The sequence below is a fragment of the Pristiophorus japonicus genome, chromosome 10 (assembly GCF_044704955.1).
Source record: "Pristiophorus japonicus isolate sPriJap1 chromosome 10, sPriJap1.hap1, whole genome shotgun sequence".
In the NCBI taxonomy this organism is placed as follows: domain Eukaryota; kingdom Metazoa; phylum Chordata; class Chondrichthyes; family Pristiophoridae; genus Pristiophorus; species Pristiophorus japonicus.
Genome location: NC_091986.1, coordinates 224,888,306 through 224,915,552, shown reverse-complemented (window position 1 = coordinate 224,915,552; position 27,247 = coordinate 224,888,306). Strand labels below are relative to the sequence as shown.

At 58.6% G+C, this 27,247-nt stretch overlaps 1 protein-coding gene across 1 annotated transcript in view; it reads left to right on the top strand.

Moving 5' to 3' along the window:
• Positions 1 to 27,247, top strand: part of LOC139274681 (dynein heavy chain domain-containing protein 1) — a 454,628-nt gene that overhangs the window by 115,265 nt on the left and 312,116 nt on the right. Inside the window, exons 2-3 of the mRNA XM_070891360.1 lie at positions 17,658 to 18,369; positions 23,767 to 23,928. Of these exons, the coding sequence (XP_070747461.1) occupies positions 17,658 to 18,369; positions 23,767 to 23,928 (874 nt within the window). The remainder of the gene's footprint in view (positions 1 to 17,657; positions 18,370 to 23,766; positions 23,929 to 27,247) is intronic.

The following is a 27,247-nucleotide window of genomic DNA, read 5'->3' as shown; positions in this document are numbered from 1 at the left end:
GAGGGGTTTAGGGCGAGGGGTTTAGGGCGAGGGGTTTAGGGCTCGAGGTTTAGGGCGAGGGGTTTAGGGCGAGGGGTTTAGGGCTCGAGGTTTAGGGCGAGGGGTTTAGGGCGAGGGGTTTAGGGGCGAAGGGTTTTGGGCGCGAGGTTTAGGGCGAGGGGTTTAGGGCGAGTGGTTTAGGGCGAGGGGTTTAGGGCGCGGGGTTTAGGGCGAGGGGTTTAGGGCGAGGGGTTTAGGGCGAGGGGTTTAGGGCTTTAGGTTTAGGGCTAGGGGTTTAGGGGCGAGGGGTTTAGGGGCGAGGGGATTAGGGTGCGAGGTTTAGGGCGAGGGGTTTAGGGGCGGGGGCGCGAGGTTTAGGGCGAGGGGTTTAGGGCGAGGGGTTTAGGGCGCGAGGTTTAGGACGAGGGGTTTAGGGCGAGGGGTTTAGGGCGAGGGGTTTAGGGCGAGGGGTTTAGGGGCGGGGGCGAGGGGTTTTGGGCGCGAGGTTTAGGGCGCGAGGTTTAGGGCGAGGGGTTTAGGGGCGAAGGGTTTAGGGCGAGGGGTTTAGGGGCGAGGAGTTTAAGGGCGAGGGGTTTAGGGCGCGAGGTTTAGGGCGAGGGGTTTAGGGCGCGAGGTTTCGGCCGAGGGGTTTAGGGCGAGGGGTTTAGGGCACGAGGTTTAGGGCAAGGGGTTTAGGGGACGAGGTTTAGGGCGAGGGGTTTAGGGCGAGGGGTTTTAGGGCGAGGGGTTTAGGGCGCGAGGTTTAGGGCGAGGGGTTTAGGGCGAGGGGTTTAGGGCGAGGGGTTTAGGGCGAGGGGTTTAGGGCGCGGGGTTTTAGGGAGCGAGGTTTAGGGCGCAAGGGTTTAGGGCTCGAGGTTTAGGGCGAGGGGTTTAGGGCGAGGGGTTTAGGTCTCGAGGTTTAGGGCGAGGGGTTTAGGGCGAGGGGTTTAGTGCGAGGGGATTATGGCGCGAGGTTTAGGGCGAGGGGTTTAGGGCGAGGGGATTAGGGCGCGAGGTTTAGGGCTCGAGGTTTAGGGCGAGGGGTTTGGCGAGCGAGGTTTAGGGCGAGGGGATTAGGGCGCGAGGTTTAGGGCGAGGGGTTTAGGGGCGAGGGGTTTAGGGGCGAGGGGTTTAGGGCGAGGGGTTTAGGGCGCGAGTTTTAGGGCGAGGGGTTTAGGGCTCGAGGTTTAGGGCGAGGGGTTTAGGGCTCGAGGTTTAGGGCGAGGGGTTTCGGGTGAGGGGTTTAGGGCGAGGGGTTTAGGGCCGAGGGGTTTAGGGCGCGAGGTTTAGGGCGAGGGGTTTAGGGCGAGGGGTTTAGGGCGAGGGGTTTAGGGCGAGGGGTTTAGGGCGAGCGGTTTAGGGCGAGGGGTTTAGGGCGCGGTGTTTAGGGCGAGGGGTTTAGGGCGAGGGGTTTAGGAGCGAGGGGTTTAGGGCTTGAGGTTTCGGGCTAGGGGTTTAGAGGCGAGGGGTTTAGGGCGCGAGGTTTAAGGCGAGGGGATTAGGGCGAGGGGTTTAGGGCTCGAGGGGATTAGGGCGAGGGGATTAGGGCGCGAGGTTTAGGGCGAGGGGTTTAGGGCGAGGGGTTTAGGGGCGAGGGGTTTAGGGGCGAGGGGTTTAGGGCGAGGGGTTTAGGGCGAGGGGTTTAGGGCGAGGGGTTTAGGGCGCGAGGTTTAGGGCGCGAGGTTTAGGGCGAGAGGTTTAGGGCGAGGGGTTTAGGGCGAGGGGTTTAGGGCGAGGGGTTTAGGGTGCGAGGTTTAGGGCGCGAGGTTTAGGGCGAGGGGTTTAGGGCGAGGGGTTTAGGACGCGAGGTTTAGGGCGAGGGGTTTAGTGCGAGGGGATTATGGCGCGAGGTTTAGGGCGAGGGGTTTAGCGGGCGAGGGGTTTAGCGGGCGAGGGGATTAGGGCGCGAGGTTTAGGGCGAAGGGTTTAGGGCGAGGGGTTTAGGGGCGAGGGGTTTAGGGCGCGAGGTTTAGGGCGAGGGTTTTAGGGCTCGAGGTTTAGGGTGAGGGGTTTAGGACGAGGGGTTTAGGGCGAGGGGTTTAGGGGCGAGGGGTTTTGGGCGCGAGGTTTAGGGCGAGGGGTTTAGGGCGAGTGGTTTAGGGCGCGAGGTTTAGGGCGAGGGGTTTAGGGTGCGGGGTTTAGGGCGAGGGGTTTAGGGCGAGGGGTTTAGGGCTTTAGGTTTAGGGCTAGGGGTTTAGGGGCGAGGGGTTTAGGGGCGAGGGGATTAGGGTGCGAGGTTTAGGGCGAGGGGTTTAGGGCGAGGGGTTTAGGGCGCGAGGTTTAGGACGAGGGGTTTAGGGCGAGGGGTTTAGGGCGAGGGGTTTAGGACGAGGGGTTTAGGGCGAGGGGTTTAGGGCGAGGGGTTTAGGGCGAGGGGTTTAGGGGCGGGGGCGAGGGGTTTTGGGCGCGAGGTTTAGGGCGCGAGGTTTAGGGCGAGGGGTTTAGGGGCGAAGGGTTTAGGGCGAGGGGTTTAGGGGCGAGGAGTTTAAGGGCGAGGGGTTTAGGGCGCGAGGTTTAGGGCGAGGGGTTTAGGGCGCGAGGTTTCGGCCGAGGGGTTTAGGGCGAGGGGTTTAGGGCGAGGGGTTTAGGGCACGAGGTTTAGGGCAAGGGGTTTAGGGGACGAGGTTTAGGGCGAGGGGTTTAGGGCGAGGGGTTTTAGGGCGAGGGGTTTAGGGCGCGAGGTTTAGGACGAGGGGTTTAGGGCGAGGGGTTTAGGGCGAGGGGTTTAGGGCGAGGGGTTTAGGGCGAGGGGTTTAGGGCGCGGGGTTTTAGGGAGCGAGATTTAGGGCGCAAGGGTTTAGGGCGAGGGGTTTAGGGCGAGGGGTTTAGGTCTCGAGGTTTAGGGCGAGGGGTTTAGGGCGAGGGGTTTAGTGCGAGGGGATTATGGCGCGAGGTTTAGGGCGAGGGGTTTAGGGCGAGGGGATTAGGGCGCGAGGTTTAGGGCTCGAGGTTTAGGGCGAGGGGTTTGGCGAGCGAGGTTTAGGGCGAGGGGATTAGGGCGCGAGGTTTAGGGCGAGGGGTTTAGGGGCGAGGGGTTTAGGGGCGAGGGGTTTAGGGGCGAGGGGTTTAGGGGCGAGGGGTTTAGGGGCGAGGGGTTTAGGGCGCGAGGTTTAGGGCGAGGGGTTTAGGGCTCGAGGTTTAGGGCGAGGGGTTTAGGGCTCGAGGTTTAGGGCGAGGGGTTTAGGGCTCGAGGTTTAGGGCGAGGGGTTTAGGGTGAGGGGTTTAGGGCGAGGGGTTTAGGGCCGAGGGGTTTAGGGCGCGAGGTTTAGGGCGAGGGGTTTAGGGCGAGGGGTTTAGGGCGAGGGGTTTAGGGCGAGGGGTTTAGGGCGAGGGGTTTAGGGCGAGCGGTTTAGGGCGAGGGGTTTAGGGCGCGGTGTTTAGGGCGAGGGGTTTAGGGCGAGGGGTTTAGGAGCGAGGGGTTTAGGGCTTGAGGTTTCGGGCTAGGGGTTTAGAGGCGAGGGGTTTAGGGCGCGTGGTTTAAGGCGAGGGGATTAGGGCGAGGGGTTTAGGGCTCGAGGGGATTAGGGCGAGGGGATTAGGGCGCGAGGTTTAGGGCGAGGGGTTTAGGGCGAGGGGTTTAGGGGCGAGGGGTTTAGGGCGAGGGGTTTAGGGCGAGGGGTTTAGGGCGCGAGGTTTAGGCCGCGAGGTTTAGGGCGAGAGGTTTAGGGCGAGGGGTTTAGGGCGAGGGGTTTAGGGTGCGAGGTTTAGGGCGCGACGTTTAGGGCGCGAGGTTTAGGGCGAGGGGTTTAGGGCGAGGGGTTTAGGACGCGAGGTTTAGGGCGAGGGGTTTAGTGCGAGGGAATTATGGCGCGAGGTTTAGGGCGAGGGGTTTAGCGGGTGAGGGGTTTAGCGGGCGAGGGGATTAGGGCGCGAGGTTTAGGGCGAAGGGTTTAGGGCGAGGGGTTTAGGGGCGAGGGGTTTAGGGCGCGAGGTTTAGGGCGAGGGGTTTAGGGCTCGAGGTTTAGGGTGAGGGGTTTAGGACGAGGGGTTTAGGGTGCGAGGTTTAGGGCGAGGGGTTTAGTGGCGCGAGGTTAAGGGCGAGGGGTTTAGGGCGAGGGATTTAGGGCGAGGGGTTTAGGGCTCGAGGTTTAGGGCGAGGGGTTTAGGGCGAGGGGTTTAGGGCGCGAGGTTTAGGGCGAGGGGTTTAGGGCGAGGGGTTTAGGGGCGAGGGGTTTTGGGCGCGAGGTTTAGGGCGAGGGGTTTAGGTCGAGGGGTTTAGGGCGAGGGGTTTAGGGCGAGGGGTTTAGGGCGAGGGGTTTAGGGCTTTAGGTTTAGGGCTAGGGGTTTAGGGGCGAGGGGTTTAGGGGTGAGGGGATTAGGGCGAGGGGATTAGGGTGCGAGGTTTAGGGCGAGGGGTTTAGGGCGAGGGGTTTAGAGGCGGGGGCGAGGGGTTTAGGGCGAGGGGTTTAGGGCGCGAGGTTTAGGACGAGGGGTTTAGGGCGAGGGGTTTAGGGCGAGGGGTTTAGGGCGAGGGGTTTAGGGGCGGGGCGAGGGGTTTTGGGCGCGAGGTTTAGGGCGCGAGGTTTAGGGCGAGGGGTTTAGGGGCGAAGGGTTTAGGGCGAGGGGTTTAAGGGCGAGGGGTTTAGGGCGCGAGGTTTAGGGCGAGGGGTTTAGGGCGAGGGGTTTAGGGCGCGAGGTTTCGGCCGAGGGGTTTAGGGCGAGGGGTTTAGGGCGAGGGGTTTAGGGCACGAGGTTTAGGGCGAGGGGTTTAGGGCATGAGGTTTAGGGCGAGGGGTTTAGGGCGAGGGGTTTTAGGGCGAGGGGTTTAGGGCGCGAGGTTTAGGGCGAGGGGTTTAGGGCGAGGGGTTTAGGGCGAGGGGTTTAGGGCGCGAGGTTTAGGACGAGGGGGTTAGGGTGAGGGGTTTAGGGCGAGGGGTTTAGGGGCGGGGGCGAGGGGTTTAGGGCGCGAGGTTTAGGGCGCGAGGTTTAGGGCGAGGGGTTTAGGGCGCGGGGTTTAGGGCGAGGGGTTTAGGGCGAGGGGTTTAGGGGCGGGGGCGAGGGGTTTAGGGCGCGAGGTTTAGGGCGAGGGGTTTAGGGCGAGGGGTTTAGGGCGAGGGGTTTAGGGCGAGGGGTTTAGGGCGAGGGGTTTAGGGCGAGGGGTTTAGGGCACGAGGTTTAGGGCGAGGGGTTTAGGGCGAGGGGTTTAGGGCGCGAGGTTTAGGGCGAGGGGTTTAGGGCGAGGGGTTTAGGGCGAGGGGTTTAGGGGCGGGGGCGAGGGGTTTAGGGCGAGGGGTTTAGGGGCGAGGGGTTTAGGGCAAGGGGTTTAGGGCGAGGGGTTTAGGGCGAGGGGATTAGGGCGCGAGGTTTAGGGCGAGGGGTTTAGGGGCGAAGGGTTTGGGGCGAGGGGTTTAGGGGCGAGGGGTTTAAGGGCGAGGGGTTTAGGGGCGAGGGGTTTAGGGCGCGAGGTTTAGGGCGAGGGGTTTAGGGCGAGGGGTTTAGGGCGCGAGGTTTCGGCCGAGGGGTTTAGGGCACGAGGTTTAGGGCGAGGGGTTTAGGGCGAGGGGTTTAGGGCGAGGGGTTTAGGGCACGAGGTTTAGGGCGAGGGGTTTAGGGCACGAGGTTTAGGGCGAGGGGTTTAGGGCGAGGGGTTTTAGGGCGCGAGGTTTAAGGCGAGGGGTTTCGGGCTCAAGGTTTAGGGCGAGGGGTTTAGGGCTCGAGGTTTAGGGCGAGGGGTTTAGGGGCGAGGGGTTTAGGGCTCGAGGTTTAGGGCAAGGGGTTTAGGGCGAGGGGTTTAGGGCGAGGGGTTTAGGGCGCGAGGTTTAAGGCGAGGGGTTTAGGGCCGAGGGGTTTAGGGCGAGCGGTTTAGGGCGAGGGGTTTAGGGCGAGGGGTTTAGGGCTAGCGGTTTAGGGCGAGGGGTTTAGGGCGCGGGGTTTAGGGCGAGGGGTTTAGGGCGAGGGGTTTAGGGGCGAGGGGTTTAGGGCGAGGGATTTAGGGCGAGGGGTTTAGGGGCGAGGGGTTTAGGGCTTGAGGTTTAGGGCTAGGGGTTTAGAGGCGAGGGGTTTAGGGCGCGAGGTTTAAGGCGAGGGGATTAGGGAGAGGGGTTTAGGGCTCGAGGGGATTAGGGCGCGAGGTTTAGGGCGAGGGGTTTAGGGGCGAGGGGTTTAGGGGCGAGGGGTTTAGGGCACGAGGTTTAGGGCGCGAGGTTTAGGGCGAGGGGTTTAGGGCGAGGGGTTTAGGGCGAGGGGTTTAGGGCGCGAGGTTTAGGGCGAGGGGTTTAGGGCGAGGGGTTTAGGGCGAGGGGTTTAGGGCGAGGGGTTTAGTGCGAGGGGATTATGGCGCGAGGTTTAGGGCTCGAGGTTTAGGGCGAGGGGTTTAGCGGGCGAGGGGATTAGGGCGCGAGGTTTAGGGCGAAGGGTTTAGGGCGAGGGGTTTAGGGGCGAGGGGTTTAGGGCTCGAGGTAGGGGTTTAGGGCGCGAGGTTTAGGGCGAGGGTTTTAGGGGCGAGGGGTTTAGGGCGCGAGGTTTAGGGCGAGGGGTTTAGGGCGCGGGGTTTAGGGCGCGGGGTTTAGGGCGCGGGGTTTAGGGCGCGGGGTTTCGGGCGAGGGGTTTCGGGCGAGGGGTTTCGGGCGAGGGGTTTCGGGCGAGGGGTTTAGGGGCGAGGGGTTTAGGGCTTGAGGTTTAGGGCTAGGGGTTTAGGGGCGCGAGGTTTAGGGCGAGGGGATTAGGGCGAGGGGTTTAGGGCTCGAGGGGATTAAAGCGAGGGGATTAGGGCGCCAGGTTTAGGGGCGAGGGGTTTAAGGCGAGGGGTTTAGGGCGCGAGGTTTAGGGCGAGGGGTTTAGGGCGAGTAGTTTAGGGCGAGGGGTTTAGGGCGAGGGGTTTAGGGCGCAGTTTTAGGGGGCGAGGGGTTTAGGGCAAAGGGTTTAGTGCAAGGGGTTTAGGGTGCGGGGTTTTAGGGAGCGAGGTTTATGGCGCAGGGGTTTAGGGCGCAAGGGTTTAGGGCTCGAGGTTTAGGGCGAGGGGTTTAGGGTTCGGGGTTTTAGGGATTGAGGTTTAGGGCGCAGGGGTTTAGGGCGCAAGGGTTTAGGGCTCGAGGTTTAGGGCGAGGTGTTTAGGGCGAGGGGTTTAGGGCTCGAGGTTTAGGGCGAGGGGTTTAGGACGCGAGGTTTAGGGCGAGGGGTTTAGTGCGAGGGGATTATGGCGCGAGGTTTTCGGCGAGGGGTTTAGGGCACGAGGTTTAGGGCGAGGGGTTTAGGGCGAGGGGTTTAGGGCGAGGGGTTTAGGGCTCGAGGTTTAGGGCGAGGGGTTTAGGGCGAGGGGTTTAGGGCGCGGGGTTTAGGGCGAGGGGTTTAGGGCGAGGGGTTTAGGGGCGAGGGGTTTTGGGCGCGAGGTTTAGGGCGAGTGGTTTAGGGCGAGTGGTTTAGGGCGCGGGGTTTAGGGCGAGGGGTTTAGGGCGCGGGGTTTAGGGCGAGGGGTTTAGGGCGAGGGGTTTAGGGCGAGGGGTTTAGGGCAAGGGGTTTAGGGCTTTAGGTTTAGGGCTAGGGGTTTAGGGGCGAGGGGTTTAGGGACGAGGGGATTAGGGTGCGAGGTTTAGGGCGAGGGGTTTAGGGGCGGGGGCGAGAGGTTTAGGGCGCGAGGTTTAGGGCGAGGGGTTTAGGGCGAGGGGTTTAGGGCGCGAGGTTTCGGACGAGGGGTTTAGGGCGAGGGGTTTAGGGCGAGGGGTTTAGGGCGAGGGGTTTAGGGGCGGGGGCGAGGGGTTTTGGGCGCGAGGTTTAGGGCGCGAGGTTTAGGGCGAGGGGTTTAGGGGCGAAGGGTTTAGGGCGAGGGGTTTAGGGGCGAGGGGTTTAAGGGCGAGGGGTTTAGGGCGCGAGGTTTAGGGCGAGGGGTTTAGGGCGAGGGGTTTAGGGGCGGGGGCGAGGGGTTTTGGGCGCGAGGTTTAGGGCGCGAGGTTTAGGGCGAGGGGTTTAGGGGCGAAGGGTTTAGGGCGAGGGGTTTAGGGGCGAGGGGTTTAAGGGCGAGGGGTTTAGGGCGCGAGGTTTAGGGCGAGGGGTTTAGGGCGCGAGGTTTCGGCCGAGGGGTTTAGGGCGAGGGGTTTAGGGCGAGGGGTTTAGGGCACGAGGTTTAGGGCAAGGGGTTTAGGGGACGAGGTTTAGGGCGAGGGGTTTTAGGGCGAGGGGTTTTAGGGCGAGGGGTTTAGGGCGCGAGGTTTAGGGCGAGGGGTTTAGGGCGAGGGGTTTAGGGCGAGGGGTTTAGGGCGAGGGGTTTAGGGCGCGGGGTTTTAGGGAGCGAGGTTTAGGGCGCAAGGGTTTAGGGCTCGAGGTTTAGGGCGAGGGGTTTAGGTCTTGAGGTTTAGGGCGAGGGGTTTAGTGCGAGGGGATTATGGCGCGAGGTTTAGGGCGAGGGGTTTAGGGCGAGGGGATTAGGGCGCGAGGTTTAGGGCTCGAGGTTTTGGGCGAGGGGTTTGGCGAGCGAGGTTTAGGGCGAGGGGTTTAGGGCGAGGGGATTAGGGCGCGAGGTTTGGGGCGAGGGGTTTAGGGGCGAGGGGTTTAGGGCGCGAGGTTTAGGGCGAGGGGTTTAGGGCTCGAGGTTTAGGGCGAGGGGTTTAGGGCTCGAGGTTTAGGGCGAGGGGTTTAGGGCGAGGGGTTTAGGGCTCGAGGTTTAGGGCAAGGGGTTTAGGGCGAGGGGTTTAGGGCGCGAGGTTTAAGGCGAGGGGTTTAGGGCCGAGGGGTTTAGGGCGCGAGGTTTAGGGCGCGGTGTTTAGGGCGAGGGGTTTAGGGCGAGGGGTTTAGGGGCGAGGGGTTTAGGGCTTGAGGTTTAGGGCTAGGGGTTTAGAGGCGAGGGGTTTAGGGCGCGAGGTTTAAGGCGAGGGGATTAGGGCGAGGGGTTTAGGGCTCGAGGGGATTAGGGCGAGGGGATTAGGGCGCGAGGTTTAGGGCGAGGGGTTTAGGGCGAGGGGTTTAGGGCGAGGGGTTTAGGGGCGAGGGGTTTAGGGGCGAGGGGTTTCGGGGCGAGGGGTTTAGGGCGAGGGGTTTAGGGCGCGAGGTTTAGGGCGCGAGGTTTAGGGCGAGAGGTTTAGGGCGAGGGGTTTAGGGCGAGGGGTTTAGGGCGAGGGGTTTCGGGCAAGGGGTTTAGGGCAAGGGGTTTAGGGCGCGAGGTTTAGGGCGCGAGGTTTAGGGCGAGGGGTTTAGGGCGAGAGGTTTAGGGCGAGGGGATTAGGGCGAGGGGTTTAGGGCTCGAGGGGATTAAAGCGAGGGGATTAGGGCGCGAGGTTTAGGGGCGAGGGGTTTAAGGCGAGGGGTTTAGGGCGCGAGGTTTAGGGCGAGGGGTTTAGGGCGAGTAGTTTAGGGCGAGGGGTTTAGGGCGAGGGGTTTAGGGCGCAGTTTTAGGGGGCGAGGGGTTTAGGGCAAAGGGTTTAGTGCAAGGGGTTTAGGGTGCGGGGTTTTAGGGAGCGAGGTTTATGGTGCAGGGGTTTAGGGCGCAAGGGTTTAGGGCTCGAGGTTTAGGGCGAGGGGTTTAGGGTTCGGGGTTTTAGGGATTGAGGTTTAGGGCGCAGGGGTTTAGGGCGCAAGGGTTTAGGGCTCGAGGTTTAGGGCGAGGTGTTTAGGGCTCGAGGTTTAGGGCGAGGGGTTTAGGACGCGAGGTTTAGGGCGAGGGGTTTAGTGCGAGGGGATTATGGCGCGAGGTTTTCGGCGAGGGGTTTAGGGCACGAGGTTTAGGGCGAGGGGTTTAGGGCGAGGGGTTTAGGGCGAGGGGTTTAGGGCTCGAGGTTTAGGGCGAGGGGTTTAGGGCGAGGGGTTTAGGGCGCGAGGTTTAGGGCGAGGGGTTTAGGGCGAGGGGTTTAGGGGCGAGGGGTTTTGGGCGCGAGGTTTAGGGCGAGTGGTTTAGGGCGCGAGGTTTAGGGCGAGGGGTTTCGGGCGCGGGGTTTAGGGCGAGGGGTTTAGGGCGAGGGGTTTAGGGCGAGGGGTTTAGGGCAAGGGGTTTAGGGCTTTAGGTTTAGGGTAGGGGTTTAGGGGCGAGGGGTTTAGGGGCGAGGGGATTAGGGTGCGAGGTTTAGGGCGAGGGGTTTAGGGGCGGGGGCGAGAGGTTTAGGGCGCGAGGTTTAGGGCGAGGGGTTTAGGGCGAGGGGTTTAGGGCGCGAGGTTTCGGACGAGGGGTTTAGGGCGAGGGGTTTAGGGCGAGGGGTTTAGGGGCGGGGGCGAGGGGTTTTGGGCGCGAGGTTTAGGGCGCGAGGTTTAGGGCGAGGGGTTTAGGGGCGAAGGGTTTAGGGCGAGGGGTTTAGGGGCGAGGGGTTTAAGGGCGAGGGGTTTAGGGCGCGAGGTTTAGGGCGAGGGGTTTAGGGCGCGAGGTTTCGGCCGAGGGGTTTAGGGCGAGGGGTTTAGGGCGAGGGGTTTAGGGCACGAGGTTTAGCGCAAGGGGTTTACGGGACGAGGTTTAGGGCGAGGGGTTTAGGGCGAGGGGTTTTAGGGCGAGGGGTTTAGGGCGCGAGGTTTAGGGCGAGGGGTTTAGGGCGAGGGGTTTAGGGCGAGGGGTTTAGGGCGAGGGGTTTAGGGCGCGGGGTTTTAGGGAGCGAGGTTTAGGGCGCAAGGGTTTAGGGCTCGAGGTTTAGGGCTTGGGGTTTAGGTCTCGAGGTTTAGGGCGAGGGGTTTAGGGCGAGGGGATTATGGCGCGAGGTTTAGGGCGAGGGGATTAGGGCGCGAGGTTTAGGGCTCGAGGTTTTGGGCGAGGGGTTTGGCGAGCGAGGTTTAGGGCGAGGGGTTTAGGGCGAGGGGATTAGGGCGCGAGGTTTAGGGGCGAGGGGTTTAGGGGCGAGGGGTTTAGGGGCGAGGGGTTTAGGGCGCGAGGTTTAGGGCGAGGGGTTTAGGGCTCGAGGTTTAGGGCGAGGGGTTTAGGGCTCGAGGTTTAGGGCGAGGGGTTTAGGGCGAGGGGTTTAGGGCTCGAGGTTTAGGGCAAGGGGTTTAGGGCGAGGGGTTTAGGGCGAGGGGTTTAGGGCGCGATGTTTAAGGCGAGGGGTTTAGGGCCGAGGGGTTTAGGGCGCGAGGTTTAGGGCGAGGGGTTTAGGGCGAGGGGTTTAGGGCGAGGGGATTATGGCGCGAGGTTTAGGGCGAGGGGATTAGGGCGCGAGGTTTAGGGCTCGAGGTTTTGGGCGAGGGGTTTGGCGAGCGAGGTTTAGGGCGAGGGGTTTAGGGCGAGGGGATTAGGGCGCGAGGTTTAGGGCGAGGGGTTTAGGGGCGAGGGGTTTAGGGGCGAGGGGTTTAGGGCGCGAGGTTTAGGGCGAGGGGTTTAGGGCTCGAGGTTTAGGGCGAGGGGTTTAGGGCTCGAGGTTTAGGGCGAGGGGTTTAGGGCGAGGGGTTTAGGGCTCGAGGTTTAGGGCAAGGGGTTTAGGGCGAGGGGTTTAGGGCGAGGGGTTTAGGGCGCGATGTTTAAGGCGAGGGGTTTAGGGCCGAGGGGTTTAGGGCGCGAGGTTTAGGGCGAGGGGTTTAGGGCGAGGGGTTTAGGGCGAGGGGTTTAGGGCGAGGGGTTTAGGGCGAGCGGTTTAGGGCGAGGGGTTTAGGGCGAGGGGTTTAGGGCGAGGGGTTTAGGGGCGAGGGGTTTAGGGCTTGAGGTTTAGGGCTAGGGGTTTAGAGGCGAGGGGTTTAGGGCGAGGGGATTAGGGCGAGGGGTTTAGGGCTCGAGGGGATTAGGGCGAGGGGATTAGGGCGCGAGGTTTAGGGCGAGGGGTTTAGGGCGAGGGGTTTAGGGGCGAGGGGTTTAGGGGCGAGGGGTTTAGGGCGAGGGGTTTAGGGCGAGGGGTTTAGGGCGCGAGGTTTAGGGCGAGAAGTTTAGGGCGAGGGGTTTAGGGCGAGGGGTTTAGGGCGAGGGGTTTAGGGTGCGAGGTTTAGGGCGAAGGGTTTAGCGGGCGAGGGGTTTAGGGCGAGGGGTTTAGGGCGCGAGGTTTAGGGCGCGAGGTTTAGGGCGAGAGGTTTAGGGCGAGGGGTTTAGGGCGAGGGGATTATGGCGCGAGGTTTAGGGCTCGAGGTTTAGGGCGAGGGGTTTAGGGCGAGGGGATTAGGGCGCGAGGTTTAGGGTGAAGGGTTTAGGGGCGAGGGGTTTAGGGCGCGAGGTTTAGGGCGAGGGGTTTAGGGCTCGAGGTTTAGGGTGAGGGGTTTAGGACGAGGGGTTTAGGGTGCGAGGTTTAGGGCGAGGGGTTTAGGGTGCGAGGTTTAGGGCGAGGGGTTTAGGGGCGCGAGGTTAAGGGCGAGGGGTTTAGGGCGAGGGGTTTAGGGCGAGGGGTTTAGGGCTCGAGGTTTAGGGCGAGGGGTTTAGGGCGCGAGGTTTAGGGCGAGGGGTTTAGGGCGAGGGGTTTAGGGGCGAGGGGTTTTGGGCGCGAGGTTTAGGGCGAGGGGTTTAGGGCGAGGGGTTTAGGGCGAGGGGTTTAGGGCGAGGGGTTTAGGGCTAGGGGTTTAGGGGCGAGGGGTTTAGGGGCGAGGGGATTAGGGTGCGAGGTTTAGGGCGAGGGGTTTAGGGCGAGGGGTTTAGGGGCGGGGGCGAGGGGTTTAGGGCGCGAGGTTTAGGGCGAGGGGTTTAGGGCGCGAGGTTTAGGACGAGGGGTTTAGGGCGAGGGGTTTAGGGCGAGGGGTTTAGGGGCGGGGCGAGGGGTTTTGGGCGCGAGGTTTAGGGCGCGAGGTTTAGGGCGAGGGGTTTAGGGGCGAAGGGTTTAGGGCGAGGGGTTTAAGGGCGAGGGGTTTAGGGCGCGAGGTTTAGGGCGAGGGGTTTAGGGCGAGGGGTTTAGGGCGCGAGGTTTAGGGGCGAGGGGTTTAGTGCGCGGGGTTTAGGGCGAGGGGTTTAGGGCGCGAGGTTTCGGCCGAGGGGTTTAGGCCACGACGTTTAGGGCGAGGGGTTTAGGGCGAGGGGTTTAGGGCGAGGGGTTTAGGGCACGAGGTTTAGGGCGAGGGGTTTAGGGCGAGGGGTTTAGGGCGCGAGGTTTAGGGCGAGGGGTTTAGGGCGAGGGGTTTAGGGGCGGGGTCGAGGGGTTTAGGGCGCGAGGTTTAGGGCGCGAGGTTTAGGGCGAGGGGTTTAGGGCGAGGGGTTTAGGGGCGAAGGGTTTGGGGCGAGGGGTTTAGGGGCGAGGGGTTTAGGGGCGAGGGGTATAAGGGCGAGGGGTTTAGGGGCGAGGGGTTTAGGGCGCGAGGTTTAGGGCGAGGGGTTTAGGGCGAGGGGTTTAGGGCGCGAGGTTTCGGCCGAGGGGTTTAGGGCACGAGGTTTAGGGCGAGGGGTTTAGGGCGAGGGGTTTAGGGCACGAGGTTTAGGGCGAGGGGTTTAGGGCACGAGGTTTAGGGCGAGGGGTTTAGGGCGAGGGGTTTAGGGCGAGGGGTTTAGGGGCGAGGCGTTTAGGGCGAGGGGTTTATGGCACGAGGTTTAGGGCGAGGGGATTAGGGCGAGGGGTTTAGGGCTCGAGGTTTAGGGCGAGGGGATTACGGCGCGAGGTTTAGGGCGAGGGGTTTAGGGCGAGGGGTTTAGGGCGAGGGGTTTCTGGGCGAGGGGTTTAGGGGCGAGGGGTTTAGGGCGAGGGGTTTAGGGCGAGGGGTTTAAGAGCGAGGGGTTCAGGGCGAGGGGTTTAGGGCGCGAGGTTTAGGGCGCGAGGTTTAGGGCGAGGGGTTTAGGGCGAGGGGTTTAGGGGCGAAGGGTTTGGGGCGAGGGGTTTAGGGGCGAGGGGTTTAGGGGCGAGGGGTATAAGGGCGAGGGGTTTAGGGGCGAGGGGTTTAGGGCGCGAGGTTTAGGGCGAGGGGTTTAGGGCGAGGGGTTTAGGGCGCGAGGTTTCGGCCGAGGGGTTTAGGGCACGAGGTTTAGGGCGAGGGGTTTAGGGCGAGGGGTTTAGGGCACGAGGTTTAGGGCGAGGGGTTTAGGGCACGAGGTTTAGGGCGAGGGGTTTAGGGCGAGGGGTTTAGGGCGAGGGGTTTAGGGCGAGGGGTTTAGGGGCGAGGCGTTTAGGGCGAGGGGTTTATGGCACGAGGTTTAGGGCGAGGGGATTAGGGCGAGGGGTTTAGGGCTCGAGGTTTAGGGCGAGGGGATTACGGCGCGAGGTTTAGGGCGAGGGGTTTAGGGCGAGGGGTTTAGGGCGAGGGGTTTCTGGGCGAGGGGTTTAGGGGCGAGGGGTTTAGGGCGAGGGGTTTAGGGCGAGGGGTTTAAGAGCGAGGGGTTCAGGGCGAGGGGTTTAGGGAGCGAGGTTTAGGGCGAGGGGTTTTAGAGCGAGGGGTTTTAGAGCGAGGGGTTTAGGGTGAGGGGTTTCAGGCGAGGGGTTTAGGGCGGGAGGGTTTGGGGTGATCTGGCGATGGGATGAGCAGTGAAGTGTTTCTGTGTTTCAGCGCGCGGTTCCATGGGCAGACGAGAGCCCTGCGAGCGAGGTTTTGGGGGGGTGAGGGTTTTGGGGTGTGAGGTTTACGGTGTGAGGGTTTGGGGGGTGAGGTTTACGGTGTGAGGGTTTGGTGGGGTGTGGGTTTGGGGTGTGAGGGTTTGTGGGGTGAGGTTTACATGTGTGAGGGTTTGGGGGGTGAGGTTTACAGTGTGAGGGTTTGGTGGGGTGATGGTTTGGGGTGTGAGGGTTTGGGGAGTGAGGGTTTGGGGAGTGAGGGTTTGGGGAGTGAGGGTTTGGGGTGTGAGGTTTATGGTGTGAGGGTTTGGGGGGGTGATGGTTTGGGGGGTGAGGGTTTGGGGTGTGAGGTTTATGGTGTGAGGGTTTGGGGGGGTGATGGTTTGGGGGGTGAGGGTTTGGGGTGTGAGGTTTATGGTGTGAGGGTTTGGGGGGGTGATGGTTTGGGGGGTGAAGGTTTGGGGTGTGAGATTTATGGTGTGAGGATTTGGGGTGTGAGGGTTTGGGGTGAGGGTTTGGGGTGATGGTTTGGGGTGTGAGGGTTTGGGGTGCTGGTTTGCAGTGTGAGGGTTTGGGGTGTGAGGTTTGTGGGGTAAGGGTTTGGGGTGATGGTTTGCGGGGTGATGGTTTGGGGTGTGAGGGTTTGGGGTGATGGTTTGGGGTGATGGTTTGGGTTGATGGTTTGGGGTGTGAGGGTTTTGGGGTGATGGTTCGCGGTGTGAGGGTTTGGGGTGATGGTTTGGGGGGTGAGTGTTTGGGGTGCGAGGTTTACGGTGTGAGGGTTTGGGGGGTGATGGTTTGGGGTGTGAGGTTTACGGTGTGAGGGTTTGGGGTGTGAGGTTTACAGTGTGAGGGTTTGGGGGGTGAGGGTTTGGGGTGATGGTTTGCAGTGTGAGGGTTTGGGGTGATGGTTTACGGTGTGATGGTTTGGGGGGTGATGGTTTGGGGGGTGAGGGTTTGGGGTGATGGTTTGCAGTGTGAGGGTTTGGGGTGATGGTTTGGGGGGTGAGGGTTTGGGGTGATGGTTTACGGTGTGATGGTTTGGGGGGTGATGGTTTGGGGGGTGAGGGTTTGGGGTGATGGTTTGCAGTGTGATGGTTTGGGGGGTGATGGTTTGGGGGGTGATGGTTTGGGGGGTGAGGGTTTGGGGTGATGGTTTGCAGTGTGAGGGTTTGGGGTGATGGTTTGGGGGGTGAGGGTTTGGGGTGATGGTTTGCAGTGTGAGGGTTTGGGGTGATGGTTTGCAGTGTGAGGGTTTGGGGTGTGAGGTTTGCAGTGTGAGGGTTTGGGGTGTGAGGTTTGCAGTGTGAGGGTTTGGGGTGTGAGGTTTGCAGTGTGAGGGTTTGGGGTGTGAGGTTTGCAGTGTGAGGGTTTGGGGTGATGGTTTGGGGGGTGAGGGTTTGGGGTGATGGTTTGCAGTGTGAGGGTTTGGGGTGATGATTTACGGGGTGAGTGTTTGGGGTGTGAGGTTTGCGGTGTGAGGGTTTGGGGTGATGGTTTACGGGGTGAGGGTTTGGGGGGTGAGGGTTTGGGGGGTGATGGTTTGGGGTGTGAGGTTTACGGTGTGAGGGTTTGGGGTGAGGGTTTGGGGTGATGGTTTGCAGTGTGAGGGTTTGCAGTGTGAGGGTTTGGGGTGATGGTTTGCAGTGTGAGGGTTTGGGGTGATGGTTTGCAGTGTGAGGGTTTGGGGGGTGAGGGTTTGGGGTGATGGTTTGCAGTGTGAGGGTTTGGGGTGATGGTTTGAGGGGTGAGGGTTTGGGGTGATGGTTTGCAGTGTGAGGGTTTGGGGTGATGGTTTGGGGGGTGAGGGTTTGGGGGGTGAGGGTTTGGGGTGATGGTTTGCAGTGTGAGGGTTTGGGGTGATGGTTTGGGGGGGGTGAGGGTTTGGGGTGATGGTTTGGGGTGTGAGGGTTTGGGGTGATGGTTTGGGGGGTGAGGGTTTGGGGTGATGGTTTGGGGGGGTGAGGGTTTGGGGTGATGGTTTGGGGGGTGAGGGTTTGGGGTGATGGTTTGGGGGGTGAGGGTTTGGGGTGATGGTTTGGGGTGTGAGGGTTTGGGGTGATGGTTTGAGGGGCGAGGGTTTGGGGTGATGGTTTGCAGTGTGAGGGTTTGGGGTGATGATTTGCAGTGTGAGGGTTTGGGGTGATGGTTTGCAGTGTGAGGGTTTGGGGTGATGGTTTGGGGTGTGAGGGTTTGGGGTGATGGTTTGAGTGGTGAGGGTTTGGGGTGATGGTTTGCAGTGTGAGGGTTTGGGGTGATGGTTTGAGGGGTGAGGGTTTGGGGTGATGGTTTGGGGTGTGAGGGTTTGGGGTGATGGTTTGGGGTGTGAGGGTTTGGGGTGATGGTTTGGGGTGTGAGGGTTTGGGGTGATGGTTTGAGGGGTGAGGGTTTGGGGTGATGGTTTGGGGTGTGAGGGTTTGGGGTGATGGTTTGAGGGGTGAGGGTTTGGGGTGATGGTTTGCAGTGTGAGGGTTTGGGGTGATGGTTTGCAGTGTGAGGGTTTGTGGTGATGGTTTGAGTGGTGAGGGTTTGGGGTGATGGTTTGCAGTGTGAGGGTTTGGGGTGATGGTTTGAGGGGTGAGGGTTTGGGGTGATGGTTTGCAGTGTGAGGGTTTGGGGTGATGGTTTGCAGTGTGAGGGTTTGGGGTGATGGTTTGCAGTGTGAGGGTTTGGGGTGATGGTTTGCAGTGTGAGGGTTTGGGGTGATGGTTTGGGGGGTGAGGGTTTGGGGTGATGGTTTGGGGGGTGAGGGTTTGGGGTGATGGTTTGGGGGGTGAGGGTTTGGGGTGATGGTTTGGGGGGTGAGGGTTTGGGGTGATGGTTTGAGGGGTGAGGGTTTGGGGTGATGGTTTGAGGGGTGAGGGTTTGGGGTGATGGTTTGGGGGGTGAGGGTTTGGGGTGATGGTTTGGGGGGTGAGGGTTTGGGGTGATGGTTTGCAGTGTGAGGGTTTGGGGTGATGGTTTGGGGGGTGATGGTTTGAGGGGTGAGGGTTTGGGGTGATGGTTTGGGGGGTGAGGGTTTGGGGTGATGGTTTGGGGGGTGAGGGTTTGGGGTGATGGTTTGCAGTGTGAGGGTTTGGGGTGATGGTTTGGGGGGTGATGGTTTGAGGGGTGAGGGTTTGGGGTGATGGTTTGGGGGGTGAGGGTTTGGGGTGATGGTTTGCAGTGTGAGGGTTTGGGGTGATGGTTTGAGGGGTGAGGGTTTGGGGTGATGGTTTGCAGTGTGAGGGTTTGGGGTGATGGTTTGGGGGGTGAGGGTTTGGGGTGATGGTTTGCAGTGTGAGGGTTTGGGGTGATGGTTTGCAGTGTGAGGGTTTGGGGTGATGGTTTGAGGGGTGAGTGTTTGGGGTGATCTGGCGATGGGATGAGCAGTGAAGTGCCTCTGTGTTTCAGCGCGCGGTTCCATGGGCAGACGGGAGCCCTGTGAGCGAGCAGCCACCTGGGCCCTCAGCATCCGACAGCGCCTCAGTAGCAGAATGCGGGACAACAGGAAGCCGCATGGACCGGATGTTGATCTATTGGTGGCTGAACTGATCAATACCTTCATCGCCATCGTGCAGACCAACAATCGCGGCGCGTGGTGCTACCTGTACGAGGTTCTACGCCTGACTGCACAGTACCGTGACCACCTGTCCGGCAAACCCCAGCTCCTGCGGCACCTGGAGAGTGTCTACCATCACTACCACATCCACCGGGCCAATCTCTCCGACATCGACATCCTGGGGGCCATGGCCCAAGCCTTCCCCAGGGACTCTTCCCCTTTGTACGAAGGAAGCAGGAAGCCTGGTATTGTCACTCCCCCTCACCTGCCCCCCCTTCCACAGGAGCACGCCCCCCACACCCCCTTCCCGCCCTTTGCCACTCAGCCTAATCCTTTCGTCTTGGAGCGAGGCCATGATGACCCGCACAGCCTCGACAGAAACAAGCTGCTGTTGGTCAGTGACCTCTATCACTCGGTGTCGCTGCTCGGGGCCACCACAGCACAGCTGGAAGCTGCCTGGCAGACAAAGCTCGGCCTCATGTCCAAGCCATTCCGAGTCAACCTCCAGCGAGACTTGCCCCACACGCCGATACCAACCAACACAGCGTACAGCCAAGTGGAAAGGTAATCCTCGCCTGCTCGTGTGCAACTTCTCCAGTCTCCCCCGCAGTGTTACACTCTGCCCTTTCACCCACCGCTGACCAGAGCTCAAATCCAGCCCAGGGCTGATGGCCTGGGAGTGTTTGATGGGACAGTGTAGAGGGAGCTTTACTCTGTATCTAACCCCGTGCTGTACCTGCCCTGGGAGTGTTTGATGGGACAGTGTAGAGGGAGCTTTACTCTGTATCTAACCCCCTGTACCTGCCCTAGGGGTGTTTGATGGGACAGTGTAGAGGGAGCTTTACTCTGTATCTAAACTGTGCTGTACCTGCCCTGGGAGTGTTTAATGGGACAGAGTAAACATAGAAACAGGCCCTTCTAGCCTGCACCGCCATTCAATGAGTTCATGGCTGAACATGCAACTTCAATACCCCATTCCTGCTTTCTCGTCATACCCTTGATCCCCCGAGTAGTAAGGACTTCATCTAACTCCTTTTTGAATATATTTAGTGAATTGGCCTCAACAACATTCTGTGGTAGAGAATTCCACAGGTTCACCACTCTCTGGATGAAGAAGTTTCTCCACATCTCGGTCCTAAATGGCTTACCCCTTATCCTTAGACTGTGACCCCTGGTTCTGGACTTCCCCAACATTGGGAACATTCTTCCTGCATCCAACCTGTCTAAACCCATCAGAATTTTAAATGTTTCTATGAGATCCCCTCTCATTCTTCTGAACTCCAGTGAATACAAGCCCAGTTGATCCAGTCTTTCTTGATAGGTCAGTCCCACCATCCCGGGAATCAGTCTGGTGAATCTTCGCTGCACTCCCTCAATAGCAAGAATGTCCTTCCTCAAGTTAGGAGAACAAAACTGTACACAATACTCCAGATGTGGCCTCACCAAGGCCCTGTACAACTGTAGTAACACCTCCCTGCCCCTGTACTCAAATCCCCTCGCTATGAAGGCCAACATGCCATTTGCTTTCTTAACCGCCTGCTGTACCTGCATGCCAACCTTCAATGACTGATGTACCATGACACCCAGGTCTCGTTACACCTCCCCTTTTCCTAATCTGTCACCATTCAGATAATAGTCTGTCTCTCTGTTTTTACAACCAAAGTGGATAACCTCACATTTATCCACATTATACTTCATCTGCCATGCATTTGCCCACTCACCTAACCTATCCAAGTCACTCTGCAGCCTCATAGCATCCTCCTCGCAGCTCACACTGCCACCCAACTTAGTGTCATCCGCAAATTTGGAGATACTACATTTAATCCCCTCGTCTAAATCATTAATGTACAGTGTAAACAGCTGGGGCCCCAGCACAGAACCTTGTGGTACCCCACTAGTCACTGCCTGCCATTCTGAAAAGTACCCATTTACTCCTACTCTTTGCTTCCTGTCTGACAACCAGTTCTCAATCCATGTCAGCACACTACCCCCAATCCCATGTGCTTTAACTTTGCACATTAATCTCTTGTGTGAGACCTTGTCGAAAGCCTTCTGGAAGTCCAAATACACCACATCAACTGGTTCTCCCTTGTCTACTCTACTGGAAACATCCTCAAAAAATTCCAGAAGATTTGTCAAGCATGATTTCCCTTTCACAAATCCATGCTGACTTGGACCTATCATGTCACCTCTTTCCAAATGCGCTGCTATGACATCCTTAATATTTGATTCCATCATCTTACCCACTCCCGATGTCAGACTGACTGGACTATAATTCCGTTTTCTCTCTCCCTCCTTTTTTAAAAAGTGGGGTTACATTGGCTACCCTCTACTCGATAGGAACTGATCCAGAGTCAATGGAATGTTGGAAAATGACTGTCAATGCATCCACTATTTCCAAGGCCACCTCCTTAAGTACTCTGGGATGCAGTCCATCAGGCCCTGGGGATTTATCGGCCTTCAATCCCATCAATTTCCCCAACACAATTTCCAGACTAATAAGGATTTCCCTCAGTTCCTCCTTCTTACTAGACCCTCTGACTCCTTTTATATCCGGAAGGTTGCTTGTGTCCTCCTTAGTGAATACCGAACCAAAGTACTTGTTCAATTGGTCTGCCATTTCTTTGTTCCCCGTTATGAGTTCCCCTGATTCTGACTGCAGCGGACCTACGTTTGTCTTTACTAACCTTTTTCTCTTTACATATCTATAGAAAATTTTGCAGTCCATCTTAATGTTCCCTGCAAGCTTCTTCTCGTACTCCATTTTCCCTGCCCTAATCAAACACTTTGTCCTCCTCTGCTGAGTTCTAAATTTCTCCCAGTCCCCGGATTCACTGCTATTTCTGGCCAGTAGAGGGAGCTTTACTCTGTATCTAACCCACTGTACCTGCCCTGGGAGTGTTTGATGGGACAATGTAGATGGAGTTTTACTCTGTACCTAACCCCGTGCTGTACTTGCTCTGGGAGTGTTTGATGGGACAATGTAGATGGAGTTTTACTCTGTACCTAATTCCGTGCTGTATTTGTTTAGGGAAAGTTTCTTGAGACAGTGCAGAGGGAGTTTTGTTTCTGTATCTATGCGTTGTTAAACTATCAGGGCACAAGTAAAATAGTTTATTCAATCTTATTCCATTTTTTTGGGTAGCTGACACTATTTACAGGGGATCCCCGGGAGTGTGTCAGTATTTACAGGGGGTCCCCGGAAGTGTGTCAGTATTTACAGGGGGTCCCTGGGAGTGTGTTAGTATTTACGGGGGTCCCTGGGAGTGCGTCAGTATTTACAGGGGGTCCCCTGGACTGTGTCAGTATTTACAGGGAGTCCCCGGGAGTGTTTCAGTATTTACGGAGTCCCCGGGAGTCTGTCAGTATTTACGGTGGTCCCCGGGAGTGTGACAGTATTTACAGGGGGCCATGGGAGTGTGACAGTATTTACAAGGGGGGTCCCCGGGAGTGTGTCAGTATTTACAGGGGGTCCTGGGAGTGTGACAGTATTTACAAGGGGGGTCCCCGGGAGTGTGTCTGTATTTACAGGGGGGTCCCTGGGAGTGTGCCTGTATTTACAGGGGGTCCCCGGGAGTGTGTCAGTATTTACAAGGTATACCCGGGAATGTGTTAGTATTTACGGGGGTCCCTGGAGGGTGTGTCAGTATTTACAAGGTATCCCTGGGAGTGTGCCAATATTTACAGGGGGTGCCCTAGAGTGCGTCGGTATTTACAGGGAGTCCCCGGGAGTGCGTCAGTATTTACAGGGGGTCCCCGGGAGTGTGTCAGTATTTACGGTGGTCCCCGGGAGTGTGACAGTATTTACAGGGGGGGTCCCCAGGAGTGTGTCAGTATTTTCAGGGGGCCCTGGGAGTGTGACAGTATTTACAAGGGGGGTCCCCGGGAGTGTGTCAGTATTTACTGGGGGTCCCTGGGTGTGTGACAGTATTTACAAGGGGGTCCCCGGGAGTGTGACAGTATTTACAAGGGGGTCCCCGGGAGTGTGTCAGTATTTACTGGGGGTCCCTGGGAGTGTGTCAGTATTTACAGGGGGTCCCCGGGAGTGTGTCCGTATTTATAGGGGGTCCCCGGGAGTGTGTCAGTATTTACAGGGGGTCCCCGGGAGTGTGTCAGTATTGACAGGGGGTCCCCGGGAGTGTGTCAGTATTGACAGGGGGTCCCCGGGAGTGTGTCAGTATTGACAGTGGGTCCCCGGGAGTGTGTCTATATTTACAGGGGGTCGCCGGGAGTGTTTCAGTATTTACGGGGTCCCCGGGAGTGTGTCAGCATTTGCAGGGGTCCTCAGGAGTGTGTCAGTATTTACAAGGTATCCCCGGGAGTGTGTCCGTATTCACAGGGGGTCCCCGGGAGTGTGTCAGTATTCACAGGGGGTCCCCGGGAGTGTGTCAGTATTTACAGGGGTTCCCCGGGAGTGTGTCGGTCTTTACAGGGGATCCCCGGGAGTGTGTAGTTATTTACAGGGGGTCCCCGGGAGTGTGTCAGTATTTACATGGGGTCCCCGGGAATGTGTCGGTCTTTACAGGGGATCCCCGGGAGTGTGTCGTTATTTACAGGGGGTCCCCGGGAGTGTGTCAGTATTTACAGGGGGTCCCTGGGAGTGTGTTAGTATTTACGGGGGTCCCTGGAGTGTGTGTCAGTATTTACAGGGGGTCCCTGGGAGTGCGTCAGTATTTACAGGGGGTCCCCTGGAGTGTGTCAGTATTTACAGGGAGTCCCCGGGAGTGTTTCAGTATTTACGGGGTCCCCGGGAGTCTGTCAGTATTTACGGTGGTCCCCGGGAGTGTGACAGTATTTACAGGGGGCCATGGGAGTGTGACAGTATTTACAAGGGGGGTCCCCGGGAGTGTGTCAGTATTTACAGGGGGTCCTGGGAGTGTGACAGTATTTACAAGGGGGGTCCCCGGGAGTGTGGTCTGTATTTACAGGGGGTCCCTGGGAGTGTGCCTGTATTTACAGGGGGTCCCCGGGAGTGTGTCAGTATTTACAAGGTATACCCGGGAGTGTGTTAGTATTTACGGGGGTCCCTGGAGGGTGTGTCAGTATTTACAAGGTATCCCTGGGAGTGTGCCAATATTTACAGGGGGTGCCCTAGAGTGCGTCGGTATTTACAGGGAGTCCCCGGGAGTGCGTCAGTATTTACAGGGGGTCCCCGGGAGTGTGTCAGTATTTACGGTGGTCCCCGGGAGTGTGTCTATATTTACAGGGGGTCGCCGGGAGTGTTTCAGTATTTACGGGGTCCCCGGGAGTGTGTCAGCATTTGCAGGGGTCCTCAGGAGTGTGTCAGTATTTACAAGGTATCCCCGGGAGTGTGTCCGTATTCACAGGGGGTCCCCGGGAGTGTGTCAGTATTCACAGGGGGTCCCCGGGAGTGTGTCAGTATTTACAGGGGTTCCCCGGGAGTGTGTCGGTCTTTACAGGGGATCCCCGGGAGTGTGTCGTTATTTACAGGGGGTCCCCGGGAGCGTGTCAGTATTTACATGGGGTCCCCGGGAATGTGTCGGTCTTTACAGGGGATCCCCGGGAGTGTGTCGTTATTTACAGGGGGTCCCCGGGAGTGTGTCAGTATTTACATGGGGTCCCCGGGAGTGTGTCAGTATTTGCAAGGTATCCCCGGGAGTGTGTCACTATTTACAGGGGGTCCCCAAGAGTGTGTTGGTCTTTGCAGGGGATCCCCGGGAGTGTGTCGTTATTTACAGGGGGTCCCCGGGAGTGTGTTATTTACAGGGGGTCCCCGGGAGTGTGTCAGTATTTACATGGGGTCCCCGGGAGTGTGTCAGTATTTGCAAGGTATTCCCGGGAGTGTGTCAGTATTTACAGGGGGTCCCTGGGAGTGTGTCGGTCTTTGCAGGGGATCCCCGGGAGTGTGTCGTTATTTACAGGGGGTCCCCGGGAATGTATCCGTATTTACAGGGGGTCCCCGGGAGTGTCTGTATTCACTGGGAGTGTTTGATTTTCCAGGGAGATACCCGGTGGAGAAGTGCGGATGGTCCCCTGGAGCGACGGATGGTCAGTTTCCCATCCCAGGACTGGAGAATCAGTGGTGGAAATGCTGGCTAAGTGCAGACACTTGAGCAAGACCAAATTCTACTACCTGAACATCAGCCCAAACCAGCAGTTCAGGTATCGAGAGAGAACACAAAAGGATCCGGTTACCAGACAGCAGGGTCCTGGTTCGTGATTTAAATGTGATTTATAGCCATGAATTTGTGTTTTTCATCCAGTCTTAGCCAGAGAATCTCCTGCAACGGCTTCTCTTCCCGCTCCCACTCCGTTACCTCTGGTGTCCCCCAAGGATCTATCCTTTGCCCCTCCTATCCCTGATCGACATGCTGCCCTTCGGCGACATCATCGGGAAACACATGTGTGCTGATGACACCCAGCTGTAACTCTGCAGCCCCTCTCTCGACCCCTGTACTACACTGATTTGTCACACTGCGTATCCGACATCCACAATCAGCACAATTTCCTCCCATTAAATATTTGGGAAGGCCGAAGCCATTGTTTTCGGTCCCCGGCGCAAACTGTGTTCCCGAGCCACTGACTGCAACATTCTCCCCAACTCCTGTCTGAGGCTCAACCACACTCGTCGCGACCTTGGTGTTATATCTAACCCACAGACGAGCTTCCGATCATATATCCGCAGCATAACTAAGACCGCCTCTTTCCAGCTCCGGAACATCGCCCGTCTCCGCCCCTGCCTCAGCTCATCCGCTGCTGAAACCCTCATCCGAGCCTTTGTTACCTCTACACTCTAATATTCCAACACCTCGTGGTAGGGGACAGGTTAGTCAGAGGGATAGATACTGTTCTCTATAGCCGTGACCAGGAGTTCCGAAGGTTGTGTTGCCCGGGGCCAGGGTTAAAGACATCTCCTCGCGGCTGGAGAAGAACGTGGAATGGCAAGGGGAGGATCCATGTAGGAACCAATGACGTCGGTAGAACTAGGAATGAGGTTCTGCTGAGAGAGTCTGAGCAGTGGGGGTCCAAATTAAAAAGCAGAACCTCAAAAGTAATAATCTCTGAATTGCTACTTGAGCCACGTGCCAATTGGTATAGGGATAGGCAGATTAGAAGGTTAAATGCGTGGCTCAGAGTGGTGTGGGGGGCAAGGGTTTTGCTCCGTGGGGCACTGGCACCAGTACTGGAGAGAGAGGGAGCTGTTCCGTTGGGATGGGCTCCACTTGAACCGGGCTGGAACCAGTGTCCTGGCGAATCGAATAACTAGGGCAGTGAACAGGGCTTTAAACTAATGAAGGTGGGTGGGAGGGTTCAGGAAAGAGTCAATTTAAAAGCAGCAAGAGAAATGTCGAGGCTCGAGAGCAGAGTTTGGGTGAAATAAGCAGGATGGGTCAGGAAGGTACAGAGAGAGTAACAAAGGTCATAGGGCATCACTGACTGAGGTCAAAAATCAGCGGAAATAGAAAAAAGTCAAAGTTAAAGGCACTGTATCTGAATGCACAAAGCATTCACAACAAAATCAATGAATTAACAGCGCAGATAGAAATGAATAGTCATTCCGGAGATGTGGTTGCAAAGTGACCACAGGTTAGGTGAGTGGGCAAATGCATGGCAGATGCAGTATAATGTGGATAAATGTGAGGTTATCCACTTTGGTGGCAAAAACACGAAGGCAGAATATTATCTGAATGGTGACAGATTAGGAAAAGGGAAGGTGCAACGAGACCTGGGTGTCATGGTACATCAGTCATTGAAAGTTGGTATGCAGGTACAGCAGGTGGTGAAGAAGGCAAATGGCATGTTGGCCTTCATAGCGAGGGGATTTGAATACAGGGGCAGGGAGGTCTTACTGCAGTTGTACAGGGCCTTGGTGAGGCCTCACCTGGAATATTGTGTTCATTTTTGGTCTCCTAATCTGAGGAAGGACGTTCTTGCTATTGAGGGAGTGAAGCGAAGGTTCACCAGACTGATTCCCAGGATGGCATGACTGATATGTGAGGAGAGACTGGATCGACTGGGCCTGTATTCACTGGAGTTTAGAAGGATGAGAGGGGATCTCATAGAATCATATAAAATTCTGACGGGACTGGACAGGTTAGATGCGGGAAGAATGTTCCCGATGTTGGGGAAGTCCAGAACCAGGGGACATAGTCAGGATAAAGAACTGTGATATGGAGAAACTTCTTCACTCAGAGAGTTGTTAACCTGTGGAATTCCCTACCGCAGAGAGTTGTTGAGGCCAGTTCACTGGATATATTCACGAGGGAGTTAGATATGGCCCTTACGGCTAAAGGGATCAAGGGGTATGGAGAGAAAGCAGGAAAGGGGTACTGAGGGAATGTTCAGCCATGATCATATTGAATGGTGGTGCAGGCTCGAAGGGCCGAATGGCCGACTCCTGCACCTATTTTCTATGTTTCTATGTTAAGACCCTATCGGGGTGGTATCGGGGCGGTTACGGGGCGGTATCGGGGCGGTTACGGGGCTGGTATCGGGGCGGTATCGGGGCCGTTACAGGGCGGTATCGGGGCGGTATCGGGGCGGTTACGTGGCGGTTACGGGGTGGTATCGGGGCGGTTACGCGGCGGTTACGGGGTGGTTACGGGGTGGTATCGGGGCGGTTACGCGGTGGTTACGGGGTGGTATCGGGGCGGTTACGTGGCGGTTACGGGGTGGTATCGGGGCGGTTACGCGGCGGTTACGGGGTGGTATCGGGGCGGTTACGTGGCGGTTACGGGGTGGTATCAGGGCGGTTACGTGGCGGTTACGTGGCGGTTACGTGGCGGTTACGGGGTGGTATCGGGGTGGTTACGCGGCGGTTACGTGGCGGTTACGTGGCGGTTACGGGGTGGTATCGGGGCGGTTACGCGGCGGTTACGGGGTGGTTACGGGGTGGTATCGGGGCGGTTACGCGGCGGTTACGGGGTGGTATCGGGGCGGTTACGTGGCGGTTACGGGGTGGTATCGGGGCGGTTACGCGGCGGTTACGGGGTGGTATCGGGGCGGTTACGTGGCGGTTACGGGGTGGTATCGGGGCGGTTACGTGGCGGTTACGTGGCGGTTACGTGGCGGTTACGGGGTGGTATCGGGGTGGTTACGCGGCGGTTACGTGGCGGTTACGTGGCGGTTACGGGGTGGTATCGGGGCGGTTACGTGGCGGTTACGTGGCGGTTACGGGGCGGTTACGTGGCGGTATCGGGGCGGTTACGTGGCGGTTACGGGGTGGTATCGGGGTGGTTACGCAGCGGTTACGCGGCGGTTACGTGGTGGTTACGGGGCGGTATCGGGGCGGTTACGTGGCGGTTACGGGGCTGGTATCGTGGCGGTTACGTGGCGGTTACGGGGTGGTATCGGGGCGGTTACGGGGCGGTATCGGGGCGGTTACGTGGCGGTTACGGGGCGGTTACGTGGCGGTATCGGGGCGGTTACGTGGCGGTTACGTGGCGGTATCGGGGCGGTATCGTGGCGGTATCGGGGCGGT